Source organism: Pelophylax lessonae, assembly GCF_965119305.1.
Source record: "Pelophylax lessonae genome assembly, chromosome: 2".
Taxonomy (NCBI): domain Eukaryota; kingdom Metazoa; phylum Chordata; class Amphibia; order Anura; family Ranidae; genus Pelophylax; species Pelophylax lessonae.
The window spans coordinates 696917778-696940154 of NC_138769.1; the positions used below are offsets into that span (position 1 = coordinate 696917778).

General features: G+C 46.1%; 1 protein-coding gene across 9 annotated transcripts in view; it reads left to right on the forward strand.

Annotated features, from left to right (window-relative positions):
* PICALM (phosphatidylinositol binding clathrin assembly protein) overlaps positions 1 to 22377 on the forward strand; it is a 227370-nt gene that overhangs the window by 39723 nt on the left and 165270 nt on the right. For all 9 annotated transcript variants that reach the window (XM_082246083.1, XM_082246081.1, XM_082246086.1 and 6 more), the window contains exon 2: positions 5014 to 5156. In XM_082246083.1, the coding sequence (XP_082102209.1) occupies positions 5014 to 5156 (143 nt within the window). The remainder of the gene's footprint in view (positions 1 to 5013; positions 5157 to 22377) is intronic.

Here is a 22377-nt window from a genome sequence, read left to right on the forward strand (position 1 = left end):
TGTAATTGTAATTCCTTATATTACCTGCAGATGCTGATTTTTCCCTGCACAGAGCCCTGAGGCTCCATGCACACTAGAGGATTTTTTAGCTCCTAGAAGTTATATTATGAGCATTTTATTTTCTTTTGCTCCTAGCTAATAGTGTTATCATATGTGTCCATGCACACTATTTTATGCTAGAAGCATTTTTCAAGCTTCAGCTTTTAGGAGCAGTAAAAATATGTAGAGTTTTTGGGAGTGTTTTCCTGGCAGAAAAAAATGCTAAACGCTACTAAAAACACTCCTAACAGCTTATTTCTAAATGTACTATTAGGCCCCGTTCACACAGGGGCGATCCGACTTGGGGGGGCGACCTCTGAGGTCGCGGTGCGAGCAGTGCGCCGCGACCTCGGAGCGGCCGGCACGGACTTCATAACATCGAAGTCTATGACGGTCGTGCTGGGTCGCCCCAAAGAAGCTCCGGACCCTTTTTCTAAGTCGGAGCGACTTGTTTCGCTCCTATTAGAACGGGTCCGCAGCTTCCCTATGGAAGGCGACCTACGGCGACCTGTGAGGCGACCAGGTCACTACTAAAATGCTAACGTTCCCAAACTGTCAAAACACTACTACAAGCCGGAACTTTTCATTTAGCGTTTTTTGAGTTTATAAAAAAAGTGCCTTTTTTATAGTGATTGTAAACGTTGGATTTATTTATTTTATCCGCTTTACGACCGCCCACTGTATATATTTTGCGGCAGGGTGGCTGCTCTGCACTAGATTGCATACCTAGTACATGATCTGACGCTTCTGTCATGAAGGGGGGTAAATCTTCCAAAGCTGAAGTGGTTACACAACAAGCTGGTCTTACCTACCTGCTCTATGTAATGGTTTTGCACGGAGCAGCCCTGATTCTTTTTCCGGGGTCCCCCACCAACACTTCTGGCTACTCCTGCCTTCAGAGTGCCCCAATAGCAAGCTGCCAAGTATAGAATAGAGTGCCCATTTAGCAAGGTAAACCAACTTCCACCTGTTTAGAATCACTCACTTCCTTCTGCTGTTCAGGACTACATGTACCATGATGCATTGCTCCTCACACATTCACAAGTTTTCAGACACTGACATGTATGAGCTGTATGTGCCCTGCACTGTGTACACTGACATGTATACTTCTATACTCCTATGACACAGCATAGTGTGCTTTATTTTTTTCTAAAATTAAACTAACCTTTTCTTGTGTGTAAACGGTTATTACGGCTTTGAAAATGAGAAATAATTGCAGGCTAATAACGCCACTATTCATATTGTATTGCACACCCCAGCGCCACTGGATGTAATGAAGAATTTTGTGTGTGGAGGTGGGTGGTTGCTGACAGCACTTTTCAGCCGCCCTACATATTGAATTACTTGCGTGAGATAGAGCTGCACGATTCAGGATAAAATGAGAATCAGGATTTTTTTTTTTTTTTGCTTAGCATAACTATGACGATTCTCTCAAGATTCTCAGTGTAACATCATTTTTTACATTATACAAAAGACTTGGGCTAACTTTACTGGTTAGTTTTTGAAATAAAGTGTATTTTTTCCCAAAAAACTGTTTGAAAGACTTCTGCGCAAATAATGTGACCTAAAAAAGAAATGACGGTCCCCATTTTATTCTCTAGGGCCTCTGCTTAAAAAAAAAAAAAAAAAAAAAATATGTGTGTGTATATGTATGTATATATATATATATATATATATATATATATATATATATATATATATATATATATATATATATATTATATATACAGTAAAACCTTGGTTTGAGTGTAACTTGGTTTAAGAGCGCTTTGCAAGACAAGCAAAATTAATAAAAATAGCAAATAAATTTTGACTTGATATACAAGCGATGTCTTGATATACAAGTAGCCTCAAGTCACAGCTGAGTATAAAAGAGAAGAGAGGCGCCTCTAAGTGTAGCAATATGGTTAAATTTAATGAAGGTACAACATTTAGCAACTCACATGGTTGATAATTGGAACAGGCACATCTAAGGATGCAGGCATCCAGGCTAAAGCTGTCCACATAGACCATCCTCCGCACCGACATCTACGTCATCCCTTCCATGCTGCCCCTCGCTTTCAGATCGCTTTACTTCAGGGTGGTCTTCCCGGTCAGACTGGCAGCCGGCGGTGCAGAAGATGGTCTATGGACAGCTTTACTTCGGATGCCTGCATACTTAATGTGCCTGTTTTATTCATCAACCATGTGAGTTGCTAAATGTTGTACCTTCATTAAATGGAACCATATTGCTGCACTTAGAGGCGCCTCTCCTCTTTTATACACTGTAGCTCCTGCTGGATTTTGCTTCTAATCCCCTTGTGGAAGCGGCTATTTGTGGATGGATATTTTATGGTTATATGACCTATTGCAATGCTATAATCTTTTTATATGGACTATAAACTGAAGGACTTATGAATAAATGGTTGTGGAACGAATCATCTGAGTTTCCATTATTTCTTATGGGGAAATTCGCTTTGATATAAGAGTGCTTTGGATTACAAGCATGTTTCCGGAACGAATTATGCTCGCAATCCAAGGTTTTACTGTATATATATATATATATAATTAAAATGTTTGGGGTTCTAAGTAATTTCTTAGCAAAAAATACTGATTCACTTGCCGACCGCCCCACGCAGATTTACTGCGGCAGGGCGGCTCGTCTGTACCTAATCACGTAGATCTTCGTGTTTATGTGCGGGAGCCAGACCGGGGGAGGAGCGGGCTCGATCGCCGCCAGCCTCCCGAGATCTTAAAGCGAAACTTTCCCTTTTTGGGTGGAGTTCTGCTTTAAGCATTGTCACTAAAGCTTGCCGCACACGTTACAATCTGACCGTACAATCTCCTTTTTAGATGTACCAACACCAATGTTTCAAGGGCCTCTCTGATTGGATAGATTAGGTAGGCCCTCATTATGTACTTTTGGTGAATATAAAGGGATTGATTACATTATAATCTGTGTAGCGAGCCTAAAGACCCATACAAACGGGCCAAGTATCAGGTGGTATCAGTCAGTTCAGTAGAAACTGGCCGACATTCAGCCTGTGTGTACGGCTGCCGGTCCAACAGAAGCCAGAATAGTGTCCAGGTTCTGTCGAAGGGGCATGCCTGAAAAATGTCTGCTAATCCGCACCCAATCGACGCTCTCATATACTGGTTTAAAACTCTGACTGGTGTGTTCTGTTGGGGGTTTGCCCTGTCAGAACACACTATCTCAGAGGGGAGATTGCTGTACTAACATCAGATTAGTACAGCGGTTTCTTCTGAGCTCTGCAGTTTTTTTCCGTTCAGCCCACTGGGTTGAACGATAAAAAGAAAAAAACACCCGATAGTCTGTGCGAGGCATAAGGCAAAGCCTTTGAGAGCTCACATCGGATGAGTGACCTGGTTTGCAGGAACTTTGTTGCCCACTTTCACTGACCATTTATTTCCAGAGTGCCCGGGGAGCCCCAGAATTTGTGCTAAATTAATCTAGAGCTTGCATGGTTGTCTGACTCCCTGCACCACCACCTTTTGCTGTTGAAGCCTAGCATCGTCCTTTTTCTAGCGACATGAGCGGCTCTTATACTCCATTTGCGCTGTGCAAACATTAGGGGGAACGTTTACAATGCTTACTGTGGAAATTACAGTCCACCTATTGGGGTGCTCCGGCCACATGATCAGCTCCTAGCAGCCAGCTACAGGGGTGAGGAGGGACAGCCGACAACAAATAGCCAATAGAAATACACAAAGTCCAATGATCGTGTTAAAGTGTCCAATTTAAGTGATTAATCCTAGTGTTGTGTATATATTCGTTATCTTCCTCCATCTCTGGTTTTCGTGACTGAGGGATTTTCCAGTGATATCACATCTAGGTGTACTAAATGCTCACCTCAATGAGGTTAATAATATGCCTGTATTATTAAACCCACGGTGGGTGTGGTTCCCTTTTTCTCCTATCCCAACATAGTCCCGCTCTCTTTGGGGGGTCTCCACGTCTGTCTTAACCTGGTCACACTTTCTTTCCTTAGGGGGGCTGTGGGTCCTTCCGGAGTTACTCTTACACTTTTTCCAACTGTATGTAACAAATGCCGTGGGACCTCGATCTGCGTCCCGCCACGTCGCTTCCGGGTTTCCTACGCGTTGCGTCTCGATACCACGTGACGTCCTCAGGGAGTGCCTTAAGAATAAATGAGTGTAAGCAGCTTTCTTCTACAGGGAAGTTAGAGGAATTAGGAGGGTGGCAGCTTAACCTTTTGGCAAATATGTGCGGGTGGGCCTTAGCGCCTAGCAGCCGCATATTTACGTGAATTAGTGCAAATACCGCAGTGCCACGAGTGTGCTCCCAGCACAGTTACCGTTGACTAACGGAAAGCTCCTCATCGCTGCTTGCGAATGGGAGCTTTCAGAACATGGGACAGCCAATAACGGCAGTCACATGATTCTAAACCCTTTAAAGGGCCTGGAGGTGCTGGCTCCAAGGGGCTCAGCAGGCTGTACATGGACTAAAAATTTGGCCAGTTCAGCAGGGAGCGCCCGAATTTTGTTCTTTGTATGGGCTAGCTGGTTGTACTCAAATAGATCTATATAGTTTTTCCTGAATGACCAGTGCCGCCGGCTATCACCGCCAACACTGATCTTTGTATTCTGCCAGCAAGGTCCCTGGTGGCAGAATACAATAGTACATTGAATGTGTGGATGGGGGAATTTACTCAAAACGGGGGGGGAGAATCATGAATGGCCAGCTTTAGTTCCAGACTAAACTTTTGTAATCGTCGTGCCATTTTTCTACAACTGGTAATCCATATATGTTACCAGAGTTATAAGCCAGCATGTGGCTAGAATTGCCAGGAAAAACAATACAGTGAAAATCTGTTTTGGGTGGAATGCGTTTTCAAGAAATAAATGGATGGATGTGGTTGACAATTTTCGTTTTTTTTTTTTTTTTTTTTTATATTTTTGCTTTCATTTTATGTTAGTCTCACATTTACAACTTCTGCATTTGCTGTTTTTCAGATTTGATCCAGTGCACAAATGAGATGAATGTAAACATCCCACAACTGGCAGACACGTTATTTGAACGAACGACCAACAGCAGCTGGGTGGTGGTCTTCAAGTCTCTGATTACAACTCACCATCTCATGGTGTATGGCAATGAGGTAACACCAGAATGTTGTGATGATGATATTGGGAGGACGTGCTTTTCCAAGTAAATCAGATATTCTTCTACAGATATTTTTTTTTAAATTTGCAGAGATATTCATAAAGTGAAACAGTTTTTGTCCTGTCCTAATGGGTAAAATAAAATGTTAGGCCACACAGTCTTTCCATGTTGAATGTCTTCAATTCATAAAGAGTAAATCAGGAAATTGCTGCCTTTTGGCTACTGGACAGAACTGATAATCATGGGAAAAGTGCTGCCATAAGCCTTGATTCAGTCTATTCCTATGAATGAATTACATTAGACCAGGAGAGAAAATAGCTAATTTGATGTTTACCCTATATTCAAAGAGACTGTACCATGCAGTTTTGTAGCGCACACAAGGGTTTATTTACTAAAGCTGAAGAGGCGTAAGCCTCGTACACACGTGTCGAAAATCGGCAGGGAATTTTGTTCCGACCGATCTGCCGATTTTCGGCTTGTTAGTATGATGCTTCCAACAACCGACTCCGACTTTTCAGCCAAAAAAATCTGGTATGCAGGCTATAAAATTTTTGTCCGCCGTCAAAACACCGCCGATTTTCGTGCAGTCCGTACAGATTTCGACAGGGAAAAATCTTATGAGCAAGACTAGACATGCTCAGTGAAGAAAGAAAGAACACAAAGAAAGCAAACCAACACATGACATCACTTCTGAAGTAGAATTTTGTCGGGCAAGAAAATTCATGTGCAGTCTAGGCACATTCCAACCAACAAAACACCACTCTGGACAAAAGGCGGACGATCGGTCGGCCGATAATCGTTGCGTGTGTACTAGGCTTCACTTCTGCATAGAAACCAATTAGCTTCCAGGTTTTACATTGGAGGCAGGTTTGAAAGCGTGCAAGTTTGATTTCAAACCTGCATTTCTTTGTGAGTTTGGGGGCCATTTGAAAGGCATCTGTGTGGGTTCATGCAAAGATGTCTATTGATTAATCAAACCCGATTACCAACCAAAAGTAGTGCAGGAACAGCTTTTCTAGAAATTTGTTCGGTACTGTTGTCGGCAATAGGCTGCGATTTGGCATGTCAAATCCTCCCAATGGGCACGGGGGCTTATTGCCAAAGCTTAATTGAGCAAGCTGAAGTTAGCTGATTGGCTACCATGGACAGCTGCACCAGATTCTGAGTGCACCAGTTTTAGTGAATCTACCCCATTTTTTTTTTTTTTTTTTTTTATAATAAACACACTTATTTTGTGTTTTTATGTTTTCATTTAGTTTTTTGTACTATAAGAGCCGGTTCACATAGGGGCGACCCGACTTGCCGGGGCGACCTGTGAAGTCGGAGCGACAAGCAGGGACTTCATATCATTGAAGTCAATGCAGGTCGCTCCAGGTCGCCCCAAAGTAGTACAGGACCCTTTTTCTAAGCCGGAGCGACTTGTGTCGCTCCTATTGGAACGGGTCCTGTGCTAATCTATGGCAGACGACCAAGTCGCCTGACAAGTCGCCCCAGTGTGAACGGGGTCTAAGGCTCAATTCAAACTTATGCAGTGCGGGAAATGCCCCACAATCCGTGCGCATTCCCTGCACCTTAATGCAATTGCACTGCCCTTGCAATCTGCTGTGGGTGTCAATACAAAGTTAACGACACCCCAAACGCAGGCCGCAAATTAAGTTTGTTTGCCTGCACCGAATCGCGTGGTACAAAACAACCATACATTCCAGTTTGGTGTGGCTCCAAAAAAGGTACCTGCACTTCTTTAGTGTGATGCGGTGCGATTTGAGCCCATTCAAAATAAATGGGTTTAAATTGAATTGCATGTGAATTGCCCTGGAGTGCGGTGTGGTTCCTGTGCGGTTCACATGTGGTGTACAGTATGAACCGAGTCTTAGTGAGTTTTCATCTTTGATGGCAATGGTGCCTTATACACCTCTTCGTTTGGGCTCCATTGCTCAATGCAAGAAGACAAATTACCTTGATTGCAATTGTCCCGGTTATTGTGTGCAGTTTGTTGCATCTAAGAGGAGCGCGACAAAAAAAAAAAAAAAAAAAACACAAGTTAAAGACACATGTCCACATACATCAGCTCAAGTGTGTTTATCGTTTGCTAATGTGCAATGAAGTTTAAAGAGGTTGTAAACCCTCTTGTATAACTTTTACCTATAGGTAAGCCTATATTAAGGCTTACCTATAGGTGCTATAAATATCTCCCAAACTTGCACCATTTAGGAGATATTTACAGCGCAAACTGCCGATGGCGTCATCGGCGCAGGCGCTCTGAGGGAACGGCCAACCGTGCCGTTCCTTCAGAGCTCAGTGCCGTGAACGGCGGCTCCCGCGCGCATGCGCGGGAGTGATGTAATCGCGCCTCCGGCCAATCAGATGGCCGGAGGACGCGAACCCGGAAGCGGGACGGCAGGACATGTCGCTGTCCTGTCGCTGAGGTGGCGGCACGGCGGGGGCTTCGTTTTAAGGTAAGTACTACATAATGAGCTAGTATGCGATGCATACTAGCTCATTATGCCTTTCTCTTTACAGGGCTTTTTTTTTCTCTTTTTTTTTTTTTTGACTTCCTCTTTAATGGCAGATCTTTTTTAGATTTGGCTAGTGCGATGAAGAATTTGAACCCCTGTCAGGTTTTTATTGGTTTCAATGTCCCCATGAGAAAAAATTTTATTCTCCTTTTTAATTGTCCAGATAGCCAATGAAAATGAGGTTAAATTCAAAACTTTGAGTTGGTACCATAACAAGAATAGAGGTGAAATCTTTCAATTAGAACACTTTTTCTCATGACCAACTAAGAGGATTATATAAATACAACATGTGCCCAGGATCACTATAAGTGTTTGTGGTAGTTGAGATAGCAGTCCACAAAATACATTTAAAAGATTATAATCAGTCCAGTAAAATTTATATAAACATATGAGTAGCGCTAGTTATTTACCACACAGAAACATAAGAACATAAATAGTCCATATAAAATTGCAGGTTGTAAGGGATGCAGATGAATGGGTCAGCAGATTCTTGACTCAGGTGCGACAGACCCAGCCACCACACACTGACTCTTACCAGATGGTTAAAGAAATACGGCAGTAAGCAGGGACCGCTAAGACCCCCTTTCACCGGAACCATGCACCCAAGGGACATCCACTGCATATAATCACCACCTTGAACCTCCAAACTTGATGACAGAAATCCACATATCATGAGAGAGCCCGATCCTCTTATGGTAACTTGGTGGTCCAACAACTGTTTTTCCTGCAGTCTTCTGGTTGGTCCAGTGATGTCACATCCTCTTCCTTCTGTCATGGCAATAGACTTTCCTTGTTGGTGAGTTTTAAAAATGCTGTCTGGGTGCGGCCATCTTAGACGTGGACATCTGAAGCCACAGTGTAATCTGCTGTGTCCTTCTTCCTGATTCCAGGGAGTTCTTCCTGATTCCAGCCTCCTGCCATATGAAATCCCCTAGGGAAGGAAATGGGATAGAAGAGGCCAGGGGCAAGGAAAGGGTTAATGGAGCGTGCTGGACACTCAGGCTATAGCTCTTATCAAAGGTTGGAGCCAACTCTGTATACTGTAAATAAAAAGAGAAAACAAAAGCCCGCCTCTAAGTGTAATATTTATTGGCACTTTGGAAGGATAAAATAGTAGAAAACTCACAAGTGTGATGATGAAAAAGGCTCTGATCTAGTATCTGAGATAGAGAGGTGGACGCTGATATCCTCTACTGGCTCCAGTGGTACCCGTGAAGACGGGGGCTGGCTCCTCAATGGCGCTTCTGGATGTACGTGGAGAGCATCGGAAGTGAGTGACAATCCTCGTCTCCGAGATGCTGTTCAACACTGTGGAGGCAAATATAACATGATTATTTTTTTTTTAAACAAAGACTTCACAATCCCTTTTTAAAGATAGAAGTTTATTTCCTCTTTAAAAGGCAGGACACTTCCACTATGGTCTTTAGTTTGCAGTGTTTCCTTCACCATGGTGGTAGCGCTTCAGGGAACCATCGATGTGCTACACTTTCTCTGGGTGTGTGAGTTTTTCTTCAGCATACCTTTTTTTTTTTTTTTTTTTTTTTTTTTTTAACCTTTGCCATCATTCCAGCACCCCTTGCCCACCCCTCCATAGGTGGGTGGGGAGGGGGGTGTTAGGGAGTTCCTTCTATCCTCCACTCTCTCTGGTTCCTGCTGACGAGTGATGTATTGTCCGCGTTAGGTGGAATGCAAGTGCCTTGTGGAGCACGGGAGTAAGGGGAATGAACCCTGGCTGGTGTAAATTTCTGGTCCTCACAGCTGCAAAAAGACTAATATATTTAAAAGATAAAAAAAAAACAAGATGTCTGCTGCGCTCTCTGCAACCATGAAGCCAGTGGCAGGAGCCACAGACACCAGCCAGGCCCAGGTAGACAGTGGCAAGGGCTCCTGTTTGTGTGGGTTTTTTTTTTTTTTTTTTTTGCTTTTCCTTACCTATGCGCTGTACTCTCCTTCCTCTCTTCCCCTGTTGTTGCTTTGGGCAGTGTAGGGTAAGGCCCCTTTCACACCGGTGATCCGATCCGCTTGTCAGTTTTTTCAGGTGGACCTGATCGGATGCGCCATGCATCCCTATGGGGCAGCGGATGTCAGTGAAGACATGTCCACGGACACCCTTTGCTATCCGATTCGGATCCTGCCAGTGAAATTCGGGTGGATGGAAGCCCTATTTCTCTTACGTCCTCCGACAGTCGCCGCCATCTTCATATTCGTCACAATGGGGTATTAGACTTTGCTCCGTAGGAGTAGCTAGGCAACAGAACATGTCAATATTAAAGCTTTTAACATATCCCCACCCCAGGGGGTGGTCCCCTCAGTCTATACCCTCCTGCTTCCTGTTTCCTACTTCAGTTTCAATGTCTAGCTTGTCAGGAGTAGCTGGATCCCTCTATGCTGGGGCATTTTGTCTCAGCCTTTATCTTCTTTTTTGATTTTTTGTTTGAGTTTTTTTCTCTCTTTACTTAGCTGTTCTTTTTGTCAGCATTAGTTAGTTCTTCTGATGAAGAGGATTCGTCCGGGCTGGGTCTCGGGCTGATCCCCCTGTTAGCAGGTTGTGGGTCAGTGGCTTCCCAGCCTGCCTTTGAGCATTCAGCCAGGTAACGCTCCTGGCACAGTGAACGACCCATCCCTGTTCGGTGCAGGGATGCTTGGTGAGGTGGCTACCTCACTGGACGCTGTGCGGTTTCTTAACCCCGATTTTTTTGCGTCTTGGATGCGACTCTCCCTGCCTCATGCGCAGCAGCTTGTTCGCCTGTGCGGGTTCCCCACGCCATTAGGAGGTAAGTGTATCTATGTGGGGACCTGTTGGGGGGGTGTCAGTCTGGGACTGTGTAACCCTGCCTGTGTTCACACTATTGAAATCCCTATCTCTCTGGCTGCATGCTGTGGGCTGCAAGGAGGGGGGCTGTGCTGCACTGTCTGTGTCAGTTTGTGTATGTGTGAACGGCTGTGTGCTGTGGGGCATGATTTTTATCATGTTTGGGGCACTTTCAGCGACCGCTGCGGCGGTCCGCCATGTTTTTACATGCTATGCTATGTTTGGTCCACCTCGCTGGGGTGGAGGAGCGGCGGTTTCGGCGCCATTTTGGCAGCGCTCGCTCCGGCCGCATGGTATCACTGCGGGCGGCCATTTTCTTGTAGCCTTCCATAGGCTTTCATGGAGCGCCCTGTGTTGCATCGCTTCCCCTCCCTGGGTGCACCGATCGAGGCAGCAGCAGCGATGGTCTCTACAGGTTTTTACCTCCCTATCCCTTTATCCTTGCCTGTGTTGAGCCTTTTTTTCCCGGTGGGGGTAAAAATTGTGCCTGTGTGTGTGTGTGTGCGGTGGGCAGCGCTCGCCGCGCTTGTTTAAGGAGCAATTAACCCTTTATTTTCCGGCTTATCGTTGGGGCAATGGATTCTCAGGGACACAAATTTCCTACCACTTGGTGGGTGACCAAGGGCTGTTTTCCCCCCCAGGGGGGGTTTTGGCTGCGGTTGTGGCTAATCTTGCTGCTCAGGTGCTAATGCTTGTGGCTGTTCAAACCCAGAGTTTTCAATCTCCTCTGACAGAGGGTGCTGGTGATGGGGCTGCTATAGCTGGGGTCTCCTTATCGGGGTCCCGTTCCTCCCTGGGTCTTGTGGGGTCCGAGGTGGAGGCTGAGGTGGAAGGGGTGGATAATTCTCCCCCTGGCTCGCCTGAAGAGCTTGCACTCATGGATGAATTGGTTGCTTCTATCAAGCAAACACTGCGTTTAAGGGTTGAACCACGTCCCCCTGCTGCCCTGGCAGCTTATGGGACGCAGAAAAGACGCAAGACATCGCAGGTCTTTCCCTGCACTGATTTTCAGCGCGCTGTTAAGGAACAATGGCGCAATATACGCAAGCCTTTTGCTGTACCAAGTAGATTCAGGCTGCGTTCTCCTTTCACGCCCGCTGCTGATGAATAGGTCCACTGCGATTCCTGCAGAGGACACCCCGGTGTTCCGGGATGCTACGGGCAGGAGGCTGGAGTCTCTTGCCCGTCATGCTTACTCTATTACGGGTTCTATGCTAAAGGCTCTATTTGCTTCGCTTAGGGCAGCCCAGGCTGTCGCGAATTGGACGCAGGCACTCAGGCGCGTCCTGGTGGCTGATTCAGCCTCACCGGCGACATTGGATATGGTGGATAAAATCCATCAGGGTGTCGTGTATTTGTGTGATGCGGCCCTGGATATAGTACCGTTGGCTGCAAGTGTACAGTGTGGCGGTATTGTCTCGCCGCCTGGTTTGGTTGAAGTGTTGGTCTGTGGACCAATCTTCGCGAAAGACGTTAGCCAATCTGCCATATGATGGATCTCGCCTTTTTGGCGAATCCTTGGATGCACTGATAAAGGGGGTCACGGGTGGTGAGAACACGCTCCTGCCCCGATCCCACCAGGCTAAGGCTGCTCATGGTAAGTAGCATGCTTCTTTTCGGCCCTCTCAGGGGTCCTTTCGTGCCTTTCGGTCGCCCTATAGGGGAGAACCATTCAAAGGCCAAAGCTCCCAAAAGAAGCCGTGGTCGGGTAAGCATAAGTCCGGCCAGTCCGGATCCGCTGCCCATAACAATGCGGCCTGAAGGGGCACCCTCAACCAGTTCTGGGGTGGGGGGACGCTTGCTCGGTTTTTCTTCAACCCTGGTTGGCCCGTGTTCAGGACAGGTGGGTTCAGGAAATCGTTCGTTCTGGCTACAAGATCGAGTTTTCTCTCTCGGCCGGAGAGAAGATTTTTTCCCTCAGGCGGTTCCGGTGCCTCATCGGGACAGATTTCGGGGGTTCTCTTCAAATCTGTTCACTGTGCCCTGGAAGGAAGGCAGGGTGCATCCTATTCTGGACTTACAGGCTCTGGACCGCTTTGTGCGGGTTCGCAAGTTCCGCTTGGAATCCCTGCGGTCGGTGGTGGCTGCCCTGGTTCCGGGGGAATTTATGGCTTCCATCGACTTGAAGGATGCGTGCCTTCACATCCCGTTTTTCGAGGGTCACCAGAGGTACCTTCGATTCGCCATTGCGGAGGTTCTCTACCTATTCGTGGCGTTACCTTTTGGTCTCGCTTCGGCTCCACGGTTTTTCGCCAAGGTGCTTGCACCGGTTTCTGGTTTTGTTGAGAGCCCAGGGCATCTCTGTCCTGGGGTATCTGGAAGATGTTCTGGTTCGGTCTGCGACCAGCCAGGGTCTGGAGGAGGACCTGTCCATCACGATGCTGACTCTACAGGAGTTTGGTTGGACGATAAATTTTCCAAAGTCGACGCTGTGTCCGTCGATTCGTCTTCCCTACCTGGGAATGATTCTGGACTCGGTCCAGGCGAAGATCTTCCTACCGGACGACAAACTCAGGACTCTTCAGGAAGGAGTCAGGTCCCTCAGGGACGTTCCGTGCTCGTCACTCCGGACGCGCATGAGATGTCTGGGATTGATGGTCTCGGCTTTCGAGGCGATTCCCTTCGCCCAGTTTCACACGCGGGGTCTCCAAGCGGAGATCCTGTCCAGGTGGGACGGGCGACCGTTATCTCTGGATCTCCAGATTTCGTTGGGCCATCGCACCAGAAGGGATCTTCTGTGGTGGCTCCAGTCCCCGGCGGTGTCAGGGGGGCAAGTCTTTTCATCCTCTCTCGTGGACGGTGGTCACCACGGATGCCAGCCTGTCGGGCTGGGGTGGTGTTCTGGGCGTTCTGTCCGCCCTGGGAACTTGGTCGGGGGAGGTCTCCTCCCTTCCGATCAACATTCTGGAATTGCGTGCGATGAATCTCTGCCTTCAACGTGGCCGGACGGGCTGCAGGGCTGTCCGGTTCGGGTGCAGACGGACAATACCATGGCGGTGGCTTACGTCAATCGCCAAGGGGGCACCAAGAGAGCCCAAGCGGCTCGGGAAGTGGCCGACATTCTGTCTTGGGCCGAGACACACGTCCCGGCGATATCGGCGGTTCACGTTCCGGGGGTGGAGAACTGGCAGGCGGATTATCTGCAGCCGCCTGTCCCTGGACCAGGGGGAATGGTCCTTCCACCCGGATGTCTTCCAGATGTGGTGCGCGAAGTGGGGTCTTCCGGAGGTAGACCTGTTCGCGTCTCGTCTGAACAGCAAGGTGAAAAGATTCGTGGCAAGGCCGCGCGATCCTCGGGCAGACGCGTTGGTAGCTCCGTGGCATCAGTACCGACTGATGTATGCGTTTTCACCGTTTCAATGGCTGTCCAGGTTCCTTCGCAGGTTGAACTCGGAACCAGTACACAGTGATTCTTGTGGCCCCGGACTGGCCTCGCCGGTCCTGGTGAGCAGACGTCGTGCATTTGGCGGTCGACGCCCCGTGGCGTCTGCCTCTTCGAGAAGATCTCCGGTCTCAAGGGCTGTTATTCCATCCTGCTTTACAGTCGCTGGCTTTGACGGCCTGGCTGTTGAAACCAAGGTCCTGAGGGATAGGGGTCTCTCCCCTGAGGTCATTCACACTTTGATCGACGCAAGGAAATTTTCCTCGGGGAATGTCTATTACCGTACTTGGAAGGCCTGTTTTGCCTGGTGTGAGTCCAGGGGGTTTTCACCTCGCCCGTACTCTGTGTCTAGGGTGTTGTCCTTCCTTCGAAAGGGTGTTGCCAGCGTTTGGCGCTGGCTACAATCAAGGGTCAGGTGTCTGCGATGGCCGTTCTCTTTCAACGTCCTATGGCATCTAACTCCTTGGTTGGCACTTTTGTTCAGGGGCATCTGGTCCCTCCTAGGAGGGTGCCTCTGCCTCCTTGGGACTGGAATCTTGTTCTGTCCGTGTTGCAACATGGTCCTTTTGAACGGATCGGGTAGATCTCGTTGTCTATGTTCAAGAAGGTCACCTTTTTTGGTGGCGATCACTTCGGCTCGCAGAGTGTCGGAGTTGGCAGCTTGTCCTGCAAATGTCCGTATCTGGTCACTCCCTTGGTTAAGGTGGTCTTGCGACCTAACCCTTCTTTTTTTCCGAAGAGGGTTTCGGAATTTCACCTCAATGAGGACATTGGCTTGCCTTCGCCTTGCGCGAAGTCTAAACATCCGATGGGGGTGGAGTTGCACTCCTTGGATGTTGTTTGGGCGATTTAGGATTTACCAAAAATCGTCTGAATCTTTTCGCAAGTCAGATTCTTGTTTGTCCTTCTGGGGGTCCTCGGAAGGGCATAGCGGCGTCGGCTTCTGCCGTCGCCAATTGGTTCAGACAGGCCATTGAACAGGCCTATGCTATGCAGGGAAAAGTTTCCCCTATGCCTGTGGAGGCGCACTCTACCAGGTCTCTGAGTACGTCTTGGGTCTGTCGTCATGGGGCTTCTGTGGCCCAGGTGTGTAAGGCGACGACTTGGTCGACCGTGCACACCTTCACTCTATTCTACGGAGTGGTTGTTCAAGCATCGGCAGATGCTTCCTTTGGCCGCAAGGTTCTTAGTGCGGCGGTTCCTTAGGGTCCCTTGTTTTGGATCTTTGGGCTGTTTGGGATTTCTTTTTATCCCTGGGTTATGTTTTTTTCCTGGGTTATTGCTCCCGTTGAGCAAGTTTTTTCTCATGTTGCCCAGCTGGTTTCCTTCCTTTGGTAAGGTTCCTTTCTTTGATGTGGAGACTGCGCTGCCTTTAGGCGCGGCTGCGTTTCCCACCCCTCATGTTTGCACTGCTTTGGGACGTCCCCATTGTGACGAATATGAAGATGTCGGCGACTGTCGGAGGACGTAAGAGAAGACGGAATTTTTGTAAAATCTTACCTGTAAAATTCCTTTCTCTGAGTCCTCCGACAGTCGCCGCCCCGCCCCGCCCCTCTTTTGGGGTTTAGGTACTCTACTGCTATTCCACTGAAACTGAAGTAGGAAACAGGAAGCAGGAGGGTATAGACTGAGGGGACCACCCCTTGGGGTGGGGATATGTTAAAAGCTTTAATATTGACATATTCTGTTGCCTAGCTACTCCTACGGAGCAAAGTCTAATACCTCATTGTGATGAATATGAAGATGGCGGCGACTGTCGGAGGACTCAGAGAAAGGAATTTTACAAAAATTCAGTTTTCCCATCCGTCTGGAGGATTGGATCGGATGAAAATGGACAGGCGGTCCGTTCTCATCCAATCTCCCCATAGAGGACAGCGGGGATCTGACAGCTCCATCTCGGCACACAGAGCGGAGACGGGGCTGTCATCTGCCTGCTCAGCGGGGATTGGCGGATCGATCCCCCGCTGAGCAGAGCGGACTCTCTCGGGCGGTGCGCCCGTGTGAAAGGGGCCTAAGGGGGTAAGCCTGCTTTACTCTCCCAAGGTTACGTCTATGGGGAATATGCCATGATTCTGTACCATTAGTTGGAGAGTAGTCTTTTTTGTGGGAAGGGTCCTTTCTTGTTCCCTAGCTAATTTTTTTCTGTAACTTGACAGGCTAAAGCCACAGTAAAAAGCCAAGCACTCTCATCCTCCTCTCAACTTGGTATAGCAGGAATCGTCTCTACATTGCAGTGAGCTTCTTTTCAAAAGGAACTTGCGGATACTTTTTAGTCTTCGTTCCTTTTCGGACAAGCATCCTTTCCTACAGACTGGCAGTCAGAATAATGTGCCATCCAGTCCTCTGCTGTCCATCTCAAGTTTCCAGAGACGTTAGCAACTTAGATGGAGGGTAGGGTATCGAACTCTCCAAAGGCTCTGATGAGGGGAGAGAGAGATATAAGGGTAGAAAGTCTTCTAGAAACAATTTGTCTCTGGAGGTTGTGGACTATTTGTAAAAAAAAAAAAAAAAAAACATTCATTCCACTCTGAACATTCAAGAGGTTTGGGTCCAGTTATCTCTTCGTGATAGAATGTACCTAGACCTGGCAAGGTCAAGCATTGGGTGCTTCCAGTCCACAAGGGCTGTAAGGCTTTTTCTAGCAAAAAAGCGGCTAAAATGATTAGGGCCATCATGCACATACAGAAATAGAAGGGATAATGTAAACTAAACAGTGATTAGTATCACATTAGCTTTGAGTTTCTCTTTATCCACATCCCGCCCGCCCTGTAGCAAAATGACGCCTGGGCAGTGGCTTAATTGTTGTGACTGGATATCATACGACGTCTCTCACAACATGCCGCTCGTGCGAGCCGATCGGTGGTACGGTGTGCCGCACAGACACAACATACCCTCCTATCATGGTAAAGAGCCCATGACGTGCAGCCCCATCAGCGATGCCTGTCAGTGCCTCCTCATCAGTGCAACAAATCAGTGCCCCCCCAGTGCAGCCTCAACAGCGCACAAAAGTGAAGGAGAAAAATTACTTATTTACGAAATTTTATAGCAAACAAACTTTTTTTTTTTTTTTATTAAATTTAACTAAAAAACTGATTAAATTCCACCGAAAGAAAGCTATATGTGTAAAAAAAAAAAAAGATAAAAATTGCATGAGCACGCTATTCTGAGAATTATTCATTCATAGCGCAACAGAGCTGAAAATTAGCTTGGGCACAACGGGGGTAAAAGTTTCCCGGTATTGAAGTGGTTAGTTACTACTAACAATTTCTAATAAGCGCTAGTTCCATAGATTTAAACCCAGTGTACTCTCTTCCCGTGTTTTAAATTACGAATGCCTGGGTACACAGAATCAACATGCCGTAGAAAACGCGTCATGGTGCTTGTTTCTTTCTCAGTTTAGAAGTCTCTTTGATGTCCACACTTGGTTGTCATTAAGTGAAAGCTGCATACAATCCATAAAACAAACAGAGGAAATTGTCATGTTGTGTTCAGCTTATTGTGGTGGTGAGATCTCTGATGGTGATTTATTTGTATGATGTACATAAATGGGTACAGTTTTGCTAAAGGGGGAGTGCGGTCATCGACTGGAATGTAGTTATGTGCCGCCTAACAGTTGTTTGCTGCCAGATTTAATATAAAACCGGTATTTTGTATTTTGAGGTGTTCACCTTTTACAACAAAAATGTAAAGGTGAACTAATATTGGACGCCTCCCTTTTACATTATTTTTATTTTCAATATTTTTAATTGAATGTTTTCAGTTCAAAAATCGAATTATTATTTTTTATTTATCCATATATCCTAAATCGGGTATTGCATTATACCTTAAAGATTCAATAAAGATAAAAGCCTGTAAACATAATATGATTTAACAGTTAAGCCTGGTATGTTGCTTCACGCATGAACAATAAAAGAAACGAATGACAAAAGAATGAGCGTATACCGGGTTCTCCATATGGGGAGAGAGGGCAACCCAGACAGCATGACCATGCAATTGATATCACTATACAGTTGTGCTCATAAGTTTACATACCCTGGCAGAATTTGATTTCTTGGCCATTTTTCTGAGAATATGACTGATAACACGAAAACTTTTCTTACACTCAGTTTTGACTGAAGCCATTTATTATCAATCAACTGTGTTTACTCTTTTGAAATCATAATGACAAAAGAAACTAGCCAAATTACCCTGATCAAAAGTGTACATTCCCCTGTGATTTTGGCCTGATAACATGCACACAAGATGACACAGGGGTGTCAATGGCTATTGGGTAACTATCCTCACCTGTGATCTGTTTGCTTGTAATTAGTGTGTGTATAAAAGGTCAATGAGTTTCTGGACTCCTGACAGACCCTTGCATCTTTAATCCAGTGCTGCAGTGATGTTTCTGGATTCTGAGTCATGGGGAAAGCAAAGAAGTGTCAAAGGATCTGCGGGAAAAGGTAGTTAAACTGTATGAAACAGGAAAGGGATATTGAGGATGGTCAAGTAATTGAGAATGCCAATCAGCAGCGTTCAGTCTCTAATCAAGAAGTGGAAAATGAGGGGTTCTGTTGAAACCAAACCACGGTCCGGTGGACCAACTAAGTTTTCAGCCACAACTACCAGGAAAATTTTTCAGGATGCAAAGAAAAACCCACAAATAACGTCAGGTGAAATACAGGACTCTCTGAAAACATGTGGTGTGGCTCTTTCAAGATGCACAATAAGGAGATGCTTGAAGAAAGATGGGCTGCCTGGTCAAGTTGCCAGAAGAAAGCCATTACTACGCAAATGCCACAAAGTATCCTGCTTACAGTATGCCAAACAGCACAAAGAGAAGCCTCAAACCTTCTGGCACAAAGTCATTTGGAGTGATGAGACCAAAATTTATCTTTTTGGCCACAACCATAAACGCTACATTTGGAGAGGAGTCAACAAGGCCTATGATGAAAGGTCCACCATTCCTACTGTGAAACACGGAGGTGGATCGCTGATGTTTTGGGGATGTGTGAATTTTTTTTTCAGAATTAATGGCAAGATTAATTCAGAATGTTCTCAAAAAATACTGGAGGAAAATTTGCATTCATCAGCCCGGAAGCTGCGCATGGGACGTACTTGGACATTCCAACATTACAATGATCCTAAAGACAAGGCCAAGTGGACTTGTCACTGGCTACAGCAGAATAAAGTGAAGGTTCTGGAGTGGCCATCTCAGTCTCCTGACCTCAATATCATTGACCCGCTCTGGGGAGATCTCAAATATGCAGTTCATGCAAAACAGCACAAAAATTTACAGGAACTGGAGGCTTTTTGCCAGGAAGATTGGGCAGCTTTACCATCTAAGAAGATAAAGAACTTCATCCACATGTTTAAGGGGGCAATACACGGTATTAAGAACTGGGGTATGTAAACTTTTGATCAGGGTCATTTGGGTAGTTTCTTTTGGCATTATGATTTAAAGAGTAAACACAGTTGATTGATAATAAATGGCTTCAGCCAAACACTAACTATGAGTGAAAGAAAAGTTTGTGTCATCATTCATGTGTCATGGCCAAGAAATAATTTCTGCCAGGGTATGTAAACTTATGAGCGCAACTGTAAAATAGGGAAAGTGAGGACTGGGAAGCTAAGCAGGGGATCTAAGTTGTAATACAAATCTCCCCATGCCCCACAGTACTCAACCTATAGTAAAATAGCTCATATAGCATGGTTCACAGGTGGTTCCAAATGAAGTCAAGGGGGAAGAGGGGAAAACCATTGAAAAGGGGGAGAAATTTTAAGAAGAGGATGAGAAGTAAGGCAAAGAGAAATGTGCCCTCCTTACATTCCGAATATACCTAAGTGCTAATACCTCATAAGGCTTTAGGCAGATATTTGATCCAAAGCTCCCAAACTTTGTCAAAGGTGGCCCCCTTATCGAGTAATGTTGGCAAAATCATGATTATCAGGCATCAGTGCTGCAGGTTTGCAAATGATTTTTGTGGAAGTTGAAATGTGACATTTGTAGGGAATTGGCACCAGATGAATACCCACTTGTCTTAAGCAGTAGCCATTTTTAAACTCTTGCTGTCCACTGAACATATATAAACGTCCTGGATGCAAGTGGTTATACAAAGATCATGGCTGAAGCTATAAGCTTGAGATTTTTTACGGTAGGCGATTGGTTATTCAGTAAATGTGATCTGGATGGTTCTAGTGAGAGTGGCTCAGTAAGCTCTTCTGCTTCAAGGTGTCTCACCCCTCAAAGGGCTTTAAATATTAATCCCTTTGTGGGTTGTAACATGTTTGGATTGGGAGGTGGACAGGCAAGACTATATGTTGTAAATCCTCTACTTCTGTTAAAGCGAAGTTCTGCCCCCCTTAAAAATTAGGTCAGCAGCTACAGATACTGTAGCTGCTGACTTGTAAATAGTAGAACTTACCTGTCCAGGGAGCCCGCAATGTCGACACCCGAAGCCGATTTACGTATTTGCTCTCGGGTGCCACTGCCGCCATCCAGGGTAAGGGAACCCGGCAGTGAAGCCTTTTGGCTTCACTGCTGGTCCCCTACTGCGCATGGGCAAAGCGCGCTGCGCTTTGTAATTGGCCCAGCAGCGGAGGAAAAAGGAGGGGGCCGAACTTCCAAGGGACAGCGGCGCGGTCTCCCAGTAAGTTGGGAAGGATACCTGTCGCTGGGCTCTGAAAGAGGATTAAGGCCTCTGTGCAAAACCAATGCACAGAGCAGGTGCTTCTGGAGGGGTGATTTCATGGTTGACTATGAAGTTGTTTTTTTTTTTTTTTTTTTTTTAAGTTATTAGTTTGCTTGTCCCAAGTCTGGCCTGCTTAACATATAAGTTAAGCCAACACCTTTAACCCTTTGTTAGGACAGACCGTGTTTAGACCTAGTTACAATTGGTAATGAAGATCTGCCTGCACAGTACAGACAGGCTTAAAGGAGTTGTAAAGTCTCTCAAGGGTTTTCACCTTAATGCATTCTATGCATTAAGGGGAAAAATCTTGTTGGTTGCAGCTGCTCCCTGGACCCCCCATTCTTACCTGAACCCGAACGTTCCAGCGACGAGCACAAGCCCAGCAACTCCATCCACTGTCTCGGATTCTAATTGGATAGATTGGGGGCACTCGGTGAAGAGGAGCCAGAAGCGGCGCCAGGGCACCTCAGAAGAGGAGGAAGGTAGCTGCTCTGTGCAAATCTTTTGCACAGAGCAGGTAAGTATAACATGTTTTTTACTTATAAAAAGAAGAAAAAAAACAAACCTTTACAATCTCCTTAATGCGATTGTAACCCTAAAAAAATGGTTCTTTTAGGAATGTATAACAGCACAGTGCTTGTGCTGTGTAATTTTGTCCCTTTCTATCTCCTAAAATACCTGGCTGATCCTGCTCGGTGCTGCCCTCCCCTCCGTAAATGGACCATGGGTTATTATGGCTGCGGTGCTCAGACACCGTGGTCCGTTTACGTGCCTCTGTCATCCGCTGTCTCTCCTCTGGCCTCTCTTCTCCCCCCCTCCCTGTAAGCTCCAATTTGCTCCCTGATCCTCCTCTCCTGCTGGAAAAATAATGGTTTTCCTACTATAGTTCCCTGTGTTGGATAACATGATGTTCCCCAGTATGTGATTTATTAAGAATTTGCTGCCTAATACCTGATTTTAGAGCGCCACTCGGCGCTCACGTGATTGCCAGCCAGTCTCCTCCCCACCTGTCGGCAGCGTCCAATCAGGAGAGGAGACTGGTGGACAGTCACGTGAGCGCTGAGTGGCGCTCTAAGTTAAGGTATTAGGCAGCAAATTTTTTTTTAAATCACTTATTCTGGGGAACATCATGTTCTCTAACACACGGAACTATAATAGGAGAAAAAGTGGCTTTACAACCACTTTAACAATGACACAAAACAGCTGCTCAGCCCCCCTCATAAACACAGATATGTAGAGACTTTCTTTTCTTGCCAGAGGGTCAGGAATAGAGCAGCTAGTAAGCTGCAATTTAAAAAAATAAATAGCTATATATGGATATAGATAGATATGGGGATATATATATTCTGCTATTTTAATGGGGATCTGTAACAAATATAAAGTAGGTGTTAAACTAATTTTGGCTGCAAAAGTGAAAATCCACTTTGAGCTGGTTTTTCATTGGTGATGGCATCCTGTTCATTTCTACTTGTTGATGAAAACGTATTTTGCTCATTGTTGGGCTAAGTTGTATTAGAATGGATGGTTCTCCTGGAGCCACCTACCTGTCTAGAAATACACCTAGGCAGAGAATGGCTTCATGTGCCGTTGGTAGTCATGATTCAGGAAACCTTTAGTTTGCGTCTAAGATTTCGGAGTTTAAAGGCCCGTACACACGATAAGAAAATCTGTAGAGAAAATTCGTCCGAACGATCTGCCGATTTTCGGATTGTTAGTATGGTGCTTTCCACAGCCGACTTTTCGGCCGAAAAAATTTTTAAGAGCAACACTAGGCATGCTCAGAGATGAAAACACATACAAAGCAATTAGGGATGCACCGAATGTTCGGCGGCCGA